Source organism: Xyrauchen texanus, chromosome 21 (assembly GCF_025860055.1).
Source record: "Xyrauchen texanus isolate HMW12.3.18 chromosome 21, RBS_HiC_50CHRs, whole genome shotgun sequence".
In the NCBI taxonomy this organism is placed as follows: Eukaryota; Metazoa; Chordata; class Actinopteri; order Cypriniformes; family Catostomidae; genus Xyrauchen; species Xyrauchen texanus.
The window spans coordinates 20134405-20153090 of NC_068296.1; the positions used below are offsets into that span (position 1 = coordinate 20134405).

Consider the following 18686-nt stretch of genomic DNA (forward strand, 5'->3'; position numbering starts at 1 on the left):
GTCTAGCATTTGAGACATTTTGCTGATTGCCTCAGAAAATACTTAAGACCTGTCCTTCAGTTTATAAAATTATAGGCCCTATGTTATCATGAGACCTATTCAAAGTTCAAATCTTTCAACTCCTATCATAACTATGTAAAGCTGGTAAGCATTACAACTTTCACATGATGCAAGTAAGGATACCAGAAAGGGGCGGTTTAAACGATCGGCCAACAGTTGTAACCAGAACTTCATCCACCAAGAACAATAGTTAAATCTCTTAAAAAATAAGAGATTTTTTATATTGCTATTTATAAAGCTATAATTAAACATTTATGTGTGGAAAAAATAATTTAAGTGCAAAAATATGAGCTGTTTGTTTTGAACCTGGAACATTCTTTTAAACCACTTTTTTCACTACAGTTTAAACATGGACACAGTTAATATGGCTTAAAAACCATCCATATCCTAACTGACCTTTTTTTTCCACAGTCTAATAAAAGTAAAATGTGTGTGAATGTGCTTTTACACAAACCCTGAACTGAGGTCCATCATACATGAACAGGCTTTTCATCTCTACTTCCTTTCACATTTTTTAGAGTACTGCAAAAGGTGAGAACAAGGACAAAGTGTGCTGTGGAGACCCGATATTGTGGAACACCAGTGGTCTAAAAAGACTCCTTCGAGCTGCTGAATGTTTGTGCAGTAACCTCTAAGGATACACTCCATCAATTCTGCTCTGCTCAGTAAATAAAAGGGCTTGCTTCAATCCCACAGCCTTTGAAAAGGAAGGCACAGATGGAATCACGGCAACTTTTAATCAGATAGAGAAGTGGACAGGATCCACAAAGGGAGATTTCACGCAACGCTTCACCTGTCGCCTGGAGTGTTATAGCAGTTGAACCACTGAGCGCCAGACACATGCACACATTAAAAGTGCACATGCTTCTCTTCGCTCAGGCGAGGTGGTCTCAGTCTAGTGTACAGGTATTGACTGTGGGTCACACTTAAGAAAAAGTCCTTAGCCCTGAGCTTGGTCATCAAATGTGACTCAGTCACACATCCATCTGTGGAAAAAAATACATCTGTTCCCCTGAAATGGCAAGGCTGGGCCTTTTTTTTTACTGATGGTGGCAGGTAGGAATGTGACTTTTGATTTGGCTTTTCACTTGGAACGGGAATTTATGCTGCCCAATGAAAAATCAGCAAAGGATGTGTTTGCTCTACTAAAGGGTGGTGAAAGCACAAATAAAGAAATGTGTGATTCTTTGTGTGGCATGTATCGCTTTAGTGCAATTTATTTAGATAAGTGCACGTGTAAGTGCCTCCATGTGATGCACATTTCACTAGAAGAAAAGTCAAGGAGAGCTGTAAAGAATGAGAACAAGAGAAAGTGGTTGATAGAGTAGAGTATCGATTCATTAAATAATTGTTCACACTCTTTTAAGACAAGCTAAATTAAGTGCAGAGCAAAGGCAAAAAAGAAAGGATTAAAAAAACATTAGATCTACAGTAAAGCAGTTTCTAAACAGCCAGACTGACAGTCTGCTGAGGTTATTTCAGAGACAGAGTCAGAAGAAAGAGACAGACCACTTTTAGAATAATGAATGGGAGAAATTGTAACGCTCATGATTGCGGCTTTCAGTAAAAAAGAGCCAACTGCCTTACATGTAAAGGCAATACAACTTCTAAGTACTGCGTACTAGATCATGTGTGCACATTGGCTGGATATACCTGAAAACATTTTTGCCTGGTGTCAGCTAAAAAAAGCAATATACACTGGTGGCCAAATTTTGGAATAATGTAAATATTTTGCTGTTTTGGAAGAAAATTGGTACTTTAATTCACCAAAGTGAAATTCAGCTGATCACAATGTATAGACTTTACCCATGTAAAAAACAGCACATCACTATTTGAAAAAAGTTATTTTTGATCAAATCTAGACAGCCCATCACTCCAACATCGTATCCTTGAGTGCTAATTTGCTAATTTGGTACTAGAAAATCACTTGCCATTATATCAAACACTGCTGAAAGATATTTGTTTAATTAAATGAAGCTTAACATTGTATTTGTGTTTGTTTTTTAGTTGCCACACTATGCAATAGGCTGGCATGTCTTAAGGTCAATATTATGCCAAAAATGGCACAAAAAAAAAACTGCTTTCTCTATAAACTCATCAGTCAATAATTTTCTTGAGAAATAAAGGCTATAAAATGCTTGAAATTGCCAATAAACTGAAAATTTCATACAAAGGTGTACTCTACAGTCTTCCAAGACAAAGGACAACTGGCTCTAACAAGGACAGAAAGAGATGTGGAAGGCCAGATGTACAACTAAACAAGAGGATAAGTAAATCAGAGTGTCTATTTTGAGAAATAGATACCTCACATGTCCTCAGCTGACAGCTTCATTGAATTCTACACGCTCAACACCAGTAAAGAGTAGACTCAGACGTGTGCACGCCTTATGGGAATAATTGCAAAACAAAAGCCACTTTTGATACAGAAATCAAAAAGAAAAGGTTCGAGTGGGCATAGAAACACAACATTGGACAACAGATAATTGGAAAAGAGTGTTATGGATCTTAACCCCATTGAGCTTTTGTGGGATTAGCTAGACTGTAAGGTGCGTGAGAAGTGCCTGACAAGACAGCCACATCTATGGCATCTAAATGCTACAGGAAGCGTGGAGTGAAATGTTACCTGAGTATCTGGACAAACTGACAGCTAGAATGCCAAGGATCTGCAAAGCTGTCATTGCTGGACATGGAGGATTTTTAGATGAGAACTCTTTGAAGTAGTTTAAGAAGTTCTGATTTTTTTTTTTCAAATTGTAATAGTAATTTTTCATTTAATTAATGTCCTGACTATACATTGTGATCAGTTGAATGCCAATTTGGTGAATAAAAGTACCAATTTCTTTCCATAAGAGCAAAATCTGTACATTATTCCAAACTTTTGGTCACCAGTGTATATTATAATTTTTTGTAAGATTTTATTGGTAATCTGAGATTTTGGAGATTTGGGTATTTCCCCATTCAAGTATAGCTGCAAAGGAGCATTGCGTAGATGGTTGGAAAATGGACTGAATTGCCTTAAAGTGACTTTGGGTTACTTCCTCATTGTAAATACAGCTTCATTAATAATATATCTATATGGTATCGTCTTTCAGAGTGGCACACTGTACAATATGATAACACTGGTCTGTGTTTTAAAGAATACAATCAATATTGCTGAATACTTATATCCTTTGGCCATATTGGTTTATTGTATAACTCCTACACAGATCTTTACAATGAGTCTCAATGGAATCAAGATGGAATACTGCCATACTGCCTCTAGCCAGAATCAAAGTCTCCAGCCTTGCTGATGGAAGGCCAGGGCTGATATCTTTGATAATGGTTTGGATATAGCCAGTCAGGAAAAGAGAGTGAGATGCTTGAATAGCTGATTTCTACTCTTGCTTCTTTACTTCTTGATCATGGCCAATAAAAAGGAGCTGACTGTGGGCAATTTCTGCAGCAATGAGTAGATGCTGGCCCACTGAGCACGGACAAGGCTGCTTTGTTGGGGCCCTTCATACGCTGGGTCAGGCTCATCCAGAGTGGTCGGATGGCTGATGAGGGAAAAGCGGCAGATTGCCACCAGCTTGCCTTCCACATCAGTAAGCATCACAAGAAATCTGCTGATGCCTGGCAACATGGCAACTGTGTGGACATACATCTCTTTGCATGTGTTTGTGGGTGTCCTTCAAGACAGTTCAAGGTGCTATTTAACTTAAAGGGAGAGTTCACCCAAAAAAATCTAAATTCTGTCATTTACTCACTCATGTTGATCCAAATACTTATGACTTCCTTTCTTCCTCTTTCATTTGCCTTACAATAAAAGTTTATGGTGACTGAGGCCTTTTGTGTTCCAAGGAAGAAATTAAGTCATACTGGTTTGAACAACAGGATGGTGAGTAAATCATGACAGCATTTTCATGTTTGGGTGAACTGTCCCTTTAAGAAAAGACATAAATGGATATCAACAGCAGTAGAGAGGCTCTTTAGTACACCATGAGAATGTTTTGCAACACAGAACATTGTGATTTCCCAGTTCTTTAAATCACAGAGGGAAAGACACAAAGCCTTTGAGAGGGGCAAAGCATCCTTTTTAAAAGCTGTTGAAACAGGACAAAGCTGACATGGGTTGGCTGTTACATAAGGGGAGAGTGTGTCCATTAATTTTTAATGCAGATGAGGGCCCTCTCGGTGCAGGGAAGTAAGCAGATGGGCTGCTGATGGAGAGCTCAGGCCTCATGGAAGGCCATGCATCCTTCTGCAGCTCTACCATGCAAGTAACTCAACTGCAGTCTCATCAGTATGAATAAAAGATAACTCTGCCCAACTGACTCCTTTTATGCCATTTTAACCATTTTAGTAAAAGGCTTTTAGACAGTGGCTCAAATCATTTTGTGCATCTCTGTAGCTAAGCTGGTAGAGAATGGTGCTAGCAATGCCAAGATCGTGTGTTTGATTCCAGCGAATAGAAAATCTGATCAAATGTATACCTTGAATGCACTGTAAAGCCCAAAGTATACTTCTGTCAGACGCGGATGTATGACACTAATCTCATCATCAGCAGAGTGCACAAGCATTGAACATGAGCAGCCCAATTTTTCTAACTGCTCATCTTTGAATGCACAGAATGCACATGCACCTGGAATTATTTGCACTAATTAGTGGGTCTACAAGGTTGCTGTCACAAAGCAGTGCTATAAAATGTAATTGATGCTAAACATCAGGAGACAAAGGTAAAAACAACAGTAGATGTGCATTTCAAGAGTGCATGTGTGAGGAGGTCAGGAGATACCTGCATTTGTATAACTTGAGTCTGAAAGATTATCTTTATGATAGTCTTTAAAGGACATCTTTATGGGTAAAATCCCCTGAAGAGATATAGTCTGTGTCTCATAGCAGTAATAGCACGCATGCGCCAACTGCCTGTGTATGCACGCCAGAGTTTCCGCTAGAAAAAAATGGTGCCGGTCACGGTTTCGTTTTACGGACATTTTGATGATATGCCGGTCAAATATATCGCCTCTTAATTAGTCAAGTTGAGGAAAACTGGAGGCAGTCTATGTAACTTAAAAAATGACATAATCAGGCCGTATAGAATGCAACATATTATTATTAGCTTAACTTTCAAATAGACGAAAAAAAAACATGAACGTCCGATTGGCGTCAATCAACGCCAATTGTTTTTTACTGTGGTTTCACACACATTCACTTTTTGAAACATTGAGGCACGGATGTACCTAATACAAATAAATAAAACATCTCCAGTTAACTAGCAGATCATTCATTTAGTCCGTTATTAAATAAGAGATCTAGCGCTAAAATCTGTTGTTTTTGAAATCAAGCTGAGCCTTCGTGTCCGCTGCTATCAGTTGCATGGACGACGCGCTGCGCGAAGTTGCGCAATCTTCACTAGGACGCGTGTTTCAATCTATCGCCGTTGCGGAGACTCTCTATTAATTCCGGTGAAATCACAAAATAAAATGCACACAAACGTGTCCCTGCTTGATATAGACTGTAACCATGCACTGATGAACATAGGCTATTCAGTTTTGATGATAGAGAAAAAAACTGCACGAATGCGCGGGTTAGAAGCACTGATCTATCTATAATGAGATGTTCCTGATTCACCATCGTCTGGCCTCTGAAAAAAGCTTTTAAAGCTAGTCTGCCTGGGCCTGGCCATATTTGAAACGTCTCACTCAATCGTTCGTTGTTTAGGTCTATATTGCAGCCGTTTTAGGCGTGCGCTTTATTTGAAATGCAGCATGCGATGTTGTTTCATAACTTTCAAACGATAGAGCCTGTTCCTTTATAACATAGCAAGAGATCGGTGTATTTTTGCTTTATACATTTTAGGCTTATTCTCAAATTCAGATTGTGTTAGGGGGACGGGATTATTAGGCAATTTTAATCGGACAATTTGACCGGAGAGATTTAATTTTGTCGGACATTTAATTTTTTTACCGGCCAATGTCCGGTAATTACCGGACAACGGAAACCCTGATGCACGCACAGTAATATGGAGATAGTAATTTGACAGTCTAGCATTCGACTCTTTGCAGACACTAAGAGTTCGTGTCAAAATCTAAGTATACTTGGGGCTCATGTCGATTTGGATAAAAGTGTCTGCCAAATGCATAAATGTAAATCTCTCTCAAGAACTTCTGATTTGTCAAATCAGGCATTACAACATACATTGACTGACAGCCGAGAAAAAAAAAATATTTATGTATAATATGCCAATATGTATTTTAAGTTTTTATATATCTTATTAGCAAAATGTTTTACTATAGCCAGATTTGCCACGCTAACATGTTGCTTGTCAGCTTGTCAGTCAGTGTGCACGCTAGCTGCAGGAAAGGGCGTAATGAATGAATAAATAAATCTAAACAACAAGGGACAGTTTTGAATCCATTCATTGATGGTCTTGGCCTAAAACACTGGAATGTTGTTTTGACAAATGAGGACAGTGTGTGCCTGGCAAATTCTGCTTCCTGTGTACTGAGCAATATAGCAATATGGTTGTGGTTTGCACAGCACACATATGGCCAGCTGGGGAGGCTTTATGATGAGTAAAACATTTTGCAAAATGTATAAATGGAAAATTGTACACACTCATTAATTGAGCCATACATGAATTGTGAACAAAGAAAATTGATCTTCTGTGCCATGTGCCCATTGCAAGATATGTGTCCCTTTTTCAGTTGAACTATTTAAGTGCGACTGAACTTATCAGAGGGCTCAGGATGTCTGTAGTCAATCTATGCTCACATGAGCAGGAAACTGTTATATCATGTCCAGACATCATGTATTTTCTATGGAATCATGGAACACACAAGCTGAATATTTGTGTGTAGATCGTTTCTGAATTACAGCAAAAAAAAATACTAATAAACTGATTAGAATATTAGTATTATCATTTAATAGAACAAAATGGATAAATATTTGGTGATAGTTCTGATCTATTATGTGTTTGCTACCAAGTATTTAAAGTTTTAAACATAACTATTTATTTAACTATAACTATCAAGTCAAAATATAGGCTATGTTCAGAACAGCATACAACTCTTACTAATTCTGCAGTATATAGTATGTACTCTATACTATGCACAGTGTGCAGATTTTTCGTATGCATGGCATAATTACATTTACGATTTGTAACTGTTCTACCTTGAATCATCACTTGATCAGAAAGTCAAAAGTTAAGAGATTTTTACGCAAGATTGAATGAATCTATTTCTAAGATGATAACTGGACACCACTACAGCATACCATTTTATTGTGACATAATGCCTACTGTATCAATAAAAACAGTAGGCAATGTACTGTGTATACTAGTGCTGCACGATTAATCATATCACAATCACGATGTCAGCCTGTGCGATTATATGACGGCAAATGCTGCAATTTTATTAAATAAATAAGTGCATGTGTGGACGTGACAACCCCTTCTCTCTGAGAGCTGTTTGCCCATTTTCTACACCGCTAATAAAAAGATGACCAGTCAGTCTTAGTTTATGGAGTGGCACGTGTGGTCATGTGAATTTCTGGTGTTCAGCGTGGAAATCAAGTGAAGATGGATGCCGAGCAGACCGACACTGACACATATAATACGGGAGCGTGACATGTAAATAAGCACAAACTCCAAAACTGTCGTTCTCGGTGCGGTCAAGAGCTGCTTCAGCCAGTCGCGCGAAGAGACCCAATCTGAGCGGGAGTCGAGAATGGGAGAGATTTAAAGTTCCGCCAGCTGATACGCACTCTAACATGGAGACACTCGTCTCTCACCCCCGCTGTCAGCATCTCGCAACGTCATCATCATGAGATCATCATGATAAGATCAATCTTATGTGAAAAATAACACTAAAATTACAACAACAATAAAATGTGTGTGTGTGTGTGTGTGTATGTATATATATATATATATATATATACACACACAACAACAACAACAGTTTTAGTGGTTTGATTGAGTGAACCACACTTTTATATCCAGTTTCCTTTTCAAAAGAGGTTATACAAAGTACACGTTAGACAATCTTATTTTCGTGAAAATTTGTATGTTCTTATTTATTGTTCTATTTTATTTAGGTGTAATATTGAGAAAATAACAAGTTTGCAGTAATGCAAACATATTATTTAATTTTGTAAAAATATTTTAATTTGAAAACACTGTGCATTTATAGTTGTTGTTGTTGCTAGTTTGTATGTTTGAGTTGAAAAATACTCATTTCAGCATTATCATTAATCTAATTTTCCTTGATAACCAAGCAAGTTGACTCATGATACCATTTGTTTATTATATCGCAATAGCATAACGCAATATTCAACTCAATAATCACAATATGACATTTTCTCCATATCGTGCAGACCTAGTGTATACTGCAGAGTATTCAGTAAGTAAGCTAGTAGTCTGTTCCAAACATACAGTAGCCATACATAACAATTGACACAAAGCATACAATCATTGTTTTGATTCATCAAACAGGCAGGCCCCACTCACCTCTATGATGTCAGAGTTGGTTCTGCTCTCATGGGGCTCATTGTACTCTGTGTATTTAAGCAGGACTTTGTCCATGTCAGTGCTTGCGTACTGAAAAAGTTTGTTCGAGCTGTTGAATATGATCAGGGCAATCTCACAGTCGCACAATACGCTTAGCTCGTACGCTTTCTTCATCAAGCCAAACTTCCGCTTTGTGAAGGTAACCTGTGAGAAAAGATGGGAAACAAGTAGACAACATGTTTGGTAAAACGTAACACAGACAGATTAGAATAATCACCTTTATATTATTTTCTAAGAAGGCCAACAGACAACCAACAGAAAATTACTACTGCTCGTTTTTTTTGCTCAACAACAGTTCTTTGTAAGGTAAGGAAATCTTATTATTATAAACTAGTACCTGTAAATCACTACATTTCTAATGCAGAGAGTTAGAACATCACAGTGGTTTGTGACTGTCCTTCAAGATCTGATAAAGTCTAATTGTTTTAGTGGTCTTTATCAATCCTGGGCCATGTTACAGTGAGATAATGAGTCAGGCAGACGGCAGAGCTGCCACACTGATGTCATGACAGGTCAGACAGAAGGTCAGCAGGAGAAACACAACAGTGGCTCCACAGCCTGTGCAATCAGCCAATTAGGGAGACAGCGGGCTCCATCACTCCTGCCTGCATCCACTGACAGCCTCTTCCTGCAAGGCCAACGCTGTAACGCGAGCCGGGCTGTACACTTCAGCAGGTTACACCCAAAAAAGCCTGACATTTCAAAAGATGGCCGGCCATTATGAACCAAACTCAGCTATATGGTACGTCTCAGAGTCTCTGCTTTGCTTTTGATGCAGCTATACAACGAGATAAGCCAAGCATGTGCTCCATTATCTGCAAGAAACTCATTCAGGAGTCTTCAAGAGCAAGAGAATGAATTATGCATTTGTTCAGCTCTCATGTTTAACAAGTGTTGAACAGCAAAGAAAGCAGCAGATTTACTTTCATAATGTGGGAGTGTCAGAACAACATCATGGATGAGCATATGAACACTCAAGATGAGCAGGATGAGTGGTGAACATGGCAAAACTTACAGAAATGCTATGGAAAGCTGTGCCTGAGGCTGAAAGAAGTCTGAAAGACTGTGTATACAAGAGAGGGAGAGAAAGAGAGAGAGAGAGAGAGAGAGGGAGCTGTACGATTACTTCCGCCAATTTCACTGACCTACTAAGCAGAGCTGAGCAGATGAGCTGGCTTTGTTCAACTTTAATTGGTCACAGCTTGCAGGAACCCTCATTTCAAATGTTATAATGCTATATAATCCAATGAGCAGCACAGTATCTCTGAATCCATAATGTCTTCAGTCCAGCTGTGTAGGGGGAGCTTCACATGTTTCAAATTACAGGTGATTACAGTGCTTAATTGTGTTTTCAGCTGAACACAATTCATGTTCTGGTCATTCAATTTGTGCACATAAAAACACAATCAAATTGCAACCTATAGGGACCATATCTTTTGAAGCATTTAATTTTTTCCCTGTTGTCCACTTATATTGTTGCTCTAAGTTTCTTGCACAAAGAGTCAAAAACAGTCAAAGTTTACTTGCATAATTTCTACTACCTCTCTGAACAGGCTGTTTTTTTGATACTACCATAAAAGTCAACAAGAAAACAAAATTCACCCTATTTAGTTTCTTCCTAAATATTCCTGCATATTCCTGGCCTTCTTGTGCATGGTTAATTAGTGCAAAATGTTTCAAATAAAAAATACATGAATTGTCTTTTAACAAAACTTAATTATGGAAGCCAGATCCCACCAGGGATAAGGAAAATAAAAAGGTTATTCTAACCTTTTATCTAACAACTGTGACTTTATAGAAACTTGCAATTACAAGAAAAGAAGTTGCATTTGCGAGTTTCTATAAAGTGTGTTTATACACTCACTGAGCACTTTATTAGGAACACTTTGGTCATAATAAAGTGCCCAACATGGTCTTCTGCTTTTGTAGCCCAAGGTTCAACAAGTTGTGCATTCTGAGATGCTAGTCTGCTCTCTATAATTGTACAAAGTGGTCTGGCCTTTCTACTGTTGAGCTCTCTCATCAAAAAGGCATTTCTGTCCGCAAAACTGCCACTCACTGGATGTTATTGTTTTTGGCACCATTCTGAGTAAACTCTAGAGACTGTTATGTGTGAAAATCCCAGGAGATCAGCAATCACAGAAACACTCAAACCAGCCCGTCTGGCACTAAAATCAAGCCACAGTCGAAATCACTGAGATCACATTTGTACCCATTCTGATGTTTGATGTGAACATTAACTGAAACTCCTGACCCATATATGCATGATTTTATGCATTGCATTGTAGCCACATAATTGGCTGATTAGTTAATCGCATGAATATGTAGGTGTACAGGTGTTTCTAATAAAGTGCATCTAACAATTGCGGCTTTATAGAAACTTATTTAAATCTTAAATACACCATATTATGGAAGTAAAATGGTTTGTCAATGGTGTTTCATGTCTGACCACTGTCAACACTATTAATGTTGTTAAACAGGGCAGGCCAAGTTGCTGAATACTGAATAGGTGTTGATATTAGGGCTGCTGATTTAACGCATTAATTCAGCGCGATTAATTTGACAGAAAATAACGCAATTAATCGCACTCCCCCTGGACCATAATATGGAAGATCCTGAGAAATGCAAGCTTGTAGTACCACTTGTTTACTCCAGAGAGCAGTAAGTGAAATTGCTGTATGAGCAACGCGCAGTTTAAACAGTGAAGAAAACACTTCAGTAGGCAGAACAATACAAACATGCGTTAGGTTCTTGTGTTCAAAACACTTGAAGGAGCGCAAATGCGAACTAAGGGATATCAAGATGTGTTTAAAGATTGAGTATTAAACTATATTTAACTTGAAACAGTGACCTAAACATTCTATGTTTATGATGCAACGCACCCGAGATGCTACACAAGCATATCTGACGAAGGTGTAAATTGACAGGCTCTTAAACAAGCCCTCATAATAAATCTCCAACTGATTGACAAATTCACTTCCGAAATGGATTGCTGTGAACTGTATGCCAATGATTGACTTATGATCAATAATATGGTAGTAAACAGTACATTGTATTCTAAAGCCACTTTTTGTATCGTCTTATCAATGATTAACTCTTCTGCCACAAGAATTTAATGCATTTTAATTATCGGAATATTTTGTGTATATATATATATATATATATATATATATATATATATATATATATATATATATATATATATATTATTATTATTATATATATATATATTTAAAGATAACTATGTATAATTATATATTGATATAAATATGTATAATCTTTATATATTGAAATATTGTTATATGAGGGGCTTTCTCAGCAAATGTTTTTACATTCGATTAAATGCGATTAATTAATCGGGACACCATGTAATTAATTCAATTAAAATGTTGAATCGATTGACAGCCCTAGTTGATATGTATTCGTGAGTGATCATAACTTTATGTGCTCATTGTTGTGACAGCAATTTGATGATTTCTCAATTAAATACTTTTGCAGCTGAGCTTCCATAAATGTTCTGCTCAATGTTTTCCAAAAGCATCATAAGCCTAAATAGATAGTAGAAATCATTGGCCTTAATGGTCTCTACGATCAACTTAAGCTTGTGATGTTTTTGGGAAAAACAGCCCAGGGCAATAATGTCTACATAGTAGATTGTAGATTGAATAATTTTATATCAAAAGACCAAAGAAAATCCTGTTCACCATCATATGTCCCCTTTACACATCCATCAACAATAAATATCTGTTGAACTTTCATGAGTCTAATCAGATCTGTATAAGACATATGTTGCGTTGATGTTCATCTTAATGCATACAACATCCAATGACATGGGGACTTGACACATTGGAGCTTTCATTATGAATAAACAGGATTCAAATCAAGTGTGGCAGTGGAACATGACTATATACCTGAGCATTCCAAGGAGAGTTGTAAGTTGAGCTAAGGCAGTATAATTTCCCAGAGCCATAGAGAGCAGCTCCCTCCCAGCTGTCATTAGACTCCTCTTGCATCTCTTGCAGTGCAAACACAAGGCAAAACCTTACAAACCTTTTCGAAGTATGCCATCATGATATTCCTTCCCTCCAGAAATGGTTTATGTTGCAACATTTAGTTGCAATATAAAGGGACACAATCTTTGCATCTTTTTCCCATACAAAGAAAGGGAATCGTGCATGAGGTTAACATTTTGCCTAACATCTCCTGTTGTATTCCAAACAACATTTTGAAACAACATGAGGATGAGTAAATAGTGACAGAATTTAAATTTTGGAGTGAACTATCTGTTCAATAGAGGAAAAATAGAAGGTAGCCATAGTCTAAGAACATGGCATTGTTTGGTATAGAGTTGACCTCCGAGGCAGCACAAGAAAATGTCACCTTTAGTGCAGGACCAGCCCTGCTGTACGGTGTGTGCTGTAGAATTGTTCCACCTCAAAAGTTCAGGGCACTCAAAGCAGTTGTTTGCTGACCCAGAGCAGCGATTTACTCCAGCTGCATTGATGAACAGTGCAGTACATGCACATTTTCACACACACTCACATAAAAACATTCACATGCAAACTAGAGTTTGTAGAGGTCTAAATCACCCAAAAATAAAAATTATGAAACATTTACTCATCCTCCTATTGTTCCAATTACATTTGATAGTCCCTCTTTAATGGAACATAAAAGGAGATGCTCAGCAGAATTATAGCCTCAGTAACCATTCACTTTTATAGAATGGAAAAAAGATATCTTACAAGTCTGGAACAACATGATGGTGAGTAAATTACAGAATTAAATTTTTTTGGTGAATTATACCTTTAACTTATGTTTAGCTTCATAACTTACCATATAAAGAGCAATTCCACTCTTCTCAGCCATGGGCAGCACAATGCACGTCTGTGACTGCACTGGTAACAAATGCATTTTACAAGCCACAGTATCAAAACTCTGTTTAAGTACTCTTTAAGTTGAGTACAGGGTTATTGGGCTGAATCCCCAAACAACAACCCCAGTCTCCCGGGTCACTGCTGAGACAGTGGAAAGCCACAGAGATATCTGAGGTCACGTGGGAGGTCACTGGGTTTTGTGACCTCTAGCTCACAGAGAAACACAGCAGTTGTGGATCAAGGACTGGGGAACAATTGTTTTTAGGTGGAGTGTGACTGATTTCAGATGTTGTACCAGTTCAATATTGCTGTAATTTACAGATCCAGTTATTGTCATATAAGTCATGCACATATGAATTCTGAATGCTATGCCTTCCTATGCATGGTAAAAGCATAACAGCATATTAGCAATAATATCCATCCCTAAATCGAACAACACAAATAAATCATGGGAGAACTTCAATAAAGCATGGAAAGTAACTAATCCATGCTTGAAGAGGTGATACTATGGAGTCATGTTTTTTGCTCTAAACATCTTTTTGGTCCCTCCAACTTGTGGCAGCTTCTGATAAGGTCATTCTATCCCAGCCATCCTATAATTATATAAGCATTTCTCATCTAATTGTACAGCAGGAATAAGAACACTGACCTTTTCACAACTTCTTCAGCATATCAGGAGAATAACTTGCATACTAATACTGCTCAGCCATCATCTCTTCCTTGTATTATCGCTTACTTTTCTCAAGCTACATCCCAAAATGCATACTTCTGCACTATTCTATGTCATTTGTGTTAGTAATGTGTTCACAATGAAAGATGAATCGAGAAAACTTCTTCAACTGAAAAAACTAAATGTGGCATGATGGACACTTATTCCATTACATAGCAGAAGAGGCTACCTGAGGGTCTACCTTGTCACAATGCTGGCTTCACAAAAAAATATAAATTACTTGTGAATGTAGCAACTAACTAAACACATTGCAAATGCGAGTTTGACCTCTTTCTGCTGATAGGGTACTGCACTGTGCCAACTTATACTAATAGGCGTAGTGGCTTCTTAAAATTTCAGGATACCAAAGAATCAAAGCAATTGTGGTTGTGTGTTACTTAAAACTAAGTAAAAATAAATCCTTGCTCCCACAAAAGAGGAAATAGGCTATATGTTTGGGGAAAAAGTGTTGAGTAATGCATTTACATGACCAGAATGTTGAGGAATTCCTTGTTGTGGAATGTGGTGAGACAAACTAAACCATAAGGTATTTTGAGCATATGGGAACATCCGTACATTTGCTTGTGTGTATCATTCGCCTTTGAAAAAATACATGGTCTTGTTTGTCAGTCAAGGGTCATCATATGCTGTCCTTAGTAAGAGAAGCCAATATGAAAAACAAGACATGTGGGCCTATAATGTTCTCAAGCATTGGAGGTGATGCCTCTGCTATCTTATAGAGAGCGTGTTGGTGACACGTCATGAAAGCATTATGCCAGCTTCAATGATATCGAGAGCAAGTGGCAGGAGGTTCATGAGGTCCAGAAAGTGTTTCTGCCATTGCACCAGCTGGTAGAGTGACCCAAGCCTCCTGGCTCTTGCTTCACAGCACAGAGCACTCAGGCCTGGGAGACAGGCTGTGGTCCCTCCCTCCTGTCCGGCTGGATCAGCTTTCACAGGACACACAGGATGCCCCGGGTCCACAGTTCACTGCTAGGTCTCGAGCTTTCAAGTACTCAGAGGGCTGGGCCAGCCAGCTGGGGGTGAGCCATTGTGACCTTGTAATTAGACTGATCTCTTTGCATTTATCTCTCGCTTTCATTCATAACATGAACTTTACCTGTGGTAATTGGCCTCTTATATTTTATTCAAAGTCAGCTATCAAAGCAATTAAGAAAAAAAATCTGTTCACATTTTCAAAGTAAATATTCTTGATCTGTGACTCCATATTTGGTTTCTTGAGTGAATAATGAGTCCAACAAGCTTGACAGTGAAAAATATCAATGACCACATTCTTTTGTATATAAAGATGATGCACATTACTAAGACTTTTCATTCTGTGTTGTTGATGTTCCACCACTATGATGAATAAATGCAGGGAGGTGGGTGGAGTTTTCATTGTTCAGAGCATTTCATTGTTGTTGTCATCAAACATGAATTACAGACAAAAAACCACCCACACTATTTCCCCTTTCAAACCTACAGCTATACGCTAATGCAGTTAAACCAAAAACAAAACTCCCTTTCCTCTAATAATTCACTTTAGATCCCATTATAGTACATAATTTAAGGAAGACCAATATTGGAAAGGCCACGCTACGTGAACTCCATCTTTTTTACTGAAACACTACCTGTTTCTAAACCATGATTTTAATCATTAAAGAATAATATGTTGGCTCAAAACCTTTTAGGAGAGCAATAAAAGAGGGGTCTGATAAAATGAAGAGATACTCGTTTGCAGCTAAAAAGTTGAGAAATGAAAAAAAACAGAGCAAGAGACTCTGTGCTCATGAACATGTGACATGTGGAAGCAAAAGTAAGCCAAAGCAAGGGCGGGCGACGCTCCAACCAGCAGTGAAATCATCAAACTTTTAATGACTTGGGTAATTACCCCTAGTGAGCCTGCTTAATGGCGTACAGCGGACGTCGTTAGACACAGACGTCCTGACACACACACAGACATAAAAGACACATTGGCACACAATAGCAGCTGTTAGAGAGCATGTTGACTGTACAGAAACAGAGCTAAAAGGTACCTGATGAAATCACATCCAAAAAATTCTCACTCTACGCTTCACAAGGAGAGTTTTCGTCTGCATGCTTCTGGGGTCATTACTTTAGTGTTCAGGATAATACTTTCCATCATCCATGAATCAAAGAGCTGTCACAAAAAATCAGAGCCACAATGGAGTGATGTATTCACACAGATAGGCACCTCTCATTAGGGTCCTTTGAGTCTACAACCGTAATTAAATTTTTTTTAACTAGGGTGGATTAATTCAAAAGCATGTTACTACCACTATCATAAGACAGGTGTATGACATCATCAGGACAAATAATTACAGGCTTTGAGAGCTGTGAGAAAATCAGAGCATGTATTGAGTGGACGATGGACAGGTAGGGAACGAGGGGGGGTCGGGATCATTCTGTCCTCCAGCGCTATTATGGCAGTTGTCCCCCTTACACAGCTTTGCAATTAGCATGTCAGCCTGAGCTGTTCAGTGAGGCTCACAGAATCCTATCCTCTTCTTCTCCTTTCGCTGTCATTCCATTCTCCATCCCCTCCATCTCCAACAGGCTGCACTTAAGGGGCTTCTGGTGCAGAGCTGCAGTAGGACAGGGCTGCCTGCATGACAGGAGCTCCAGCTCCTCCATATTTCATAGAGTGAGCATGAACAGCCGAGTAAGAGCTTGAGATGCTCTGACTTCATTCTTATAAAATAAGGCATGTATTCTCAAACACATTTCTTCCACTGATGGGTCAAAATCAATGCTTGAATCAATGTCTATTGTGCCTTCAGTCTTTTTTTGGCAAATTTCTTGGCGAATCAATGGAAGATCAGAAAACGCTTACCATCTTCCAAAAGCTCTCAGGGGTAAAACATTTTGAGAAATGTGTGCAGAAATGACACAATGAACATCCTGCGGTTTGCCTCTGAAGCTATTGTTTTAATAGATACCGGAATCGTAGACCTTCCAACCCCTGCTATGCTCTCTTAAATAAATCCTGATAGGTCAACAGGCTTTCCAGAGCCCTTCTCATTATGATACAAAACACCCCTGCTGAAGCCTGTGCAGTGTGAGGTATTGCCACTGTATTTAATTAGGGCACTTAAGGCATTCTCTCAATCTAATGCAATGAATAAAGATAGCTCCCGGCACAGCCGTGCAGATAAGGATTTTAATTGTCTTCTTTCAGCGGGCCCAGTATGCTAATGGCCATCTCCCCTGGGTGAGGAGAGCACCCTACAGCGAGCAGAAGACCGGGTTCACACATGTGAGAGGGGGCTTTGTGTTCATATAAAGAAGTCAGAAGGGTTTACGTCCTACATCTTTCTCCATTTTTGTCACTGAAAACTCTTTGCTGAGAAAGCCAAGCTACATTCATGCCAGAACCTGTTTGCGACTGATAACTATTCTCTGTGATGAGCACCGTAAAATTCGGATTCTGACAGACAAGAGCACTATTAATTACCAGGCGGTGTATTGTCTCTCAAGCTAGGCCAATAACAAGACAAAAGAAAAGGCTCAAAATAGCAGTGTTGAGACACGTTTGGAGCTGAGACTCACAGGGGGAAATTAACTACAGAGTTGGGCCACTTTCACAATGTTTTCAATAAAAAAAAACCTGCGTCTTATTGCCATGCTATCATTCTTTTCAGTGCTAACTTACTACTTTTCTGTGTAACAGGGTTCCAAACTTTTTTGACCAATGAATGTGGACTTTACTATTATCTTTCCACACATTTGTTATTACTGGATAAAGATTTTTTACAATCATATTGATACAGAACGATTTGATAATGAATAATTTAGACTGATTTGTGAACCATTTCGACTAATTCATTAAAAATATCTGACTCAAAAGAATGAGTCACTCACTAATCAGACATCACTACAATTTGCAAGCAAGTTTTATTCCTCACAAGTGCAACATGTAGCTCATTAAATATTTTAGAGCAGAGAAAATCTACAAAAATGTTTATTGCATGACTTTTCACAACTTTAAAATTCCTTGATATTTCCAGGTTTTTCAATGCCAATGGGAACCTGTGATGTAAACTCATTATAGATTGTGCTTTGACAAAATTCTGCACTATTTGCCTATAGTTATTTATGTACAGAATTAAAAAATATATATAATTAAATCAATAAAATGTATAAAATTTTAAGAGATGTTCATGTACAGTTTTTATTTCTTATGGAATCAGTAACTCATCCAATGATGGAGAAGAGCATCATAACTAGGCACATATACAAATGTGCGATGAAGTCAAGCACAATTTAAGCGTTTTAAAGAACCGAAAGAAGCTTTCAGTGTGCGGAATTAATACTTATTAAATTCTTCCCACAATCTTTTCATTTCAATCTTTAATTTAAGTAATTTATTAACATTAAGGTCGCCATCTACAATGCATTTTATCATCAGCCAGTGATTTTACAATAACTTTCTTTTTACTTTTTTTATTTTTATTTTATTCCTCCTCTCTTTCTATAT

General features: G+C 38.1%; 1 protein-coding gene across 9 annotated transcripts in view; it reads right to left on the bottom strand.

The window, feature by feature from the left end:
• Positions 1–18686, bottom strand: part of LOC127661401 (myocyte-specific enhancer factor 2A-like) — a 145710-nt gene that overhangs the window by 77497 nt on the left and 49527 nt on the right. For all 9 annotated transcript variants that reach the window (XM_052152071.1, XM_052152072.1, XM_052152070.1 and 6 more), the window contains one exon: positions 8546–8749. In XM_052152071.1, the coding sequence (XP_052008031.1) occupies positions 8546–8749 (204 nt within the window). The remainder of the gene's footprint in view (positions 1–8545; positions 8750–18686) is intronic.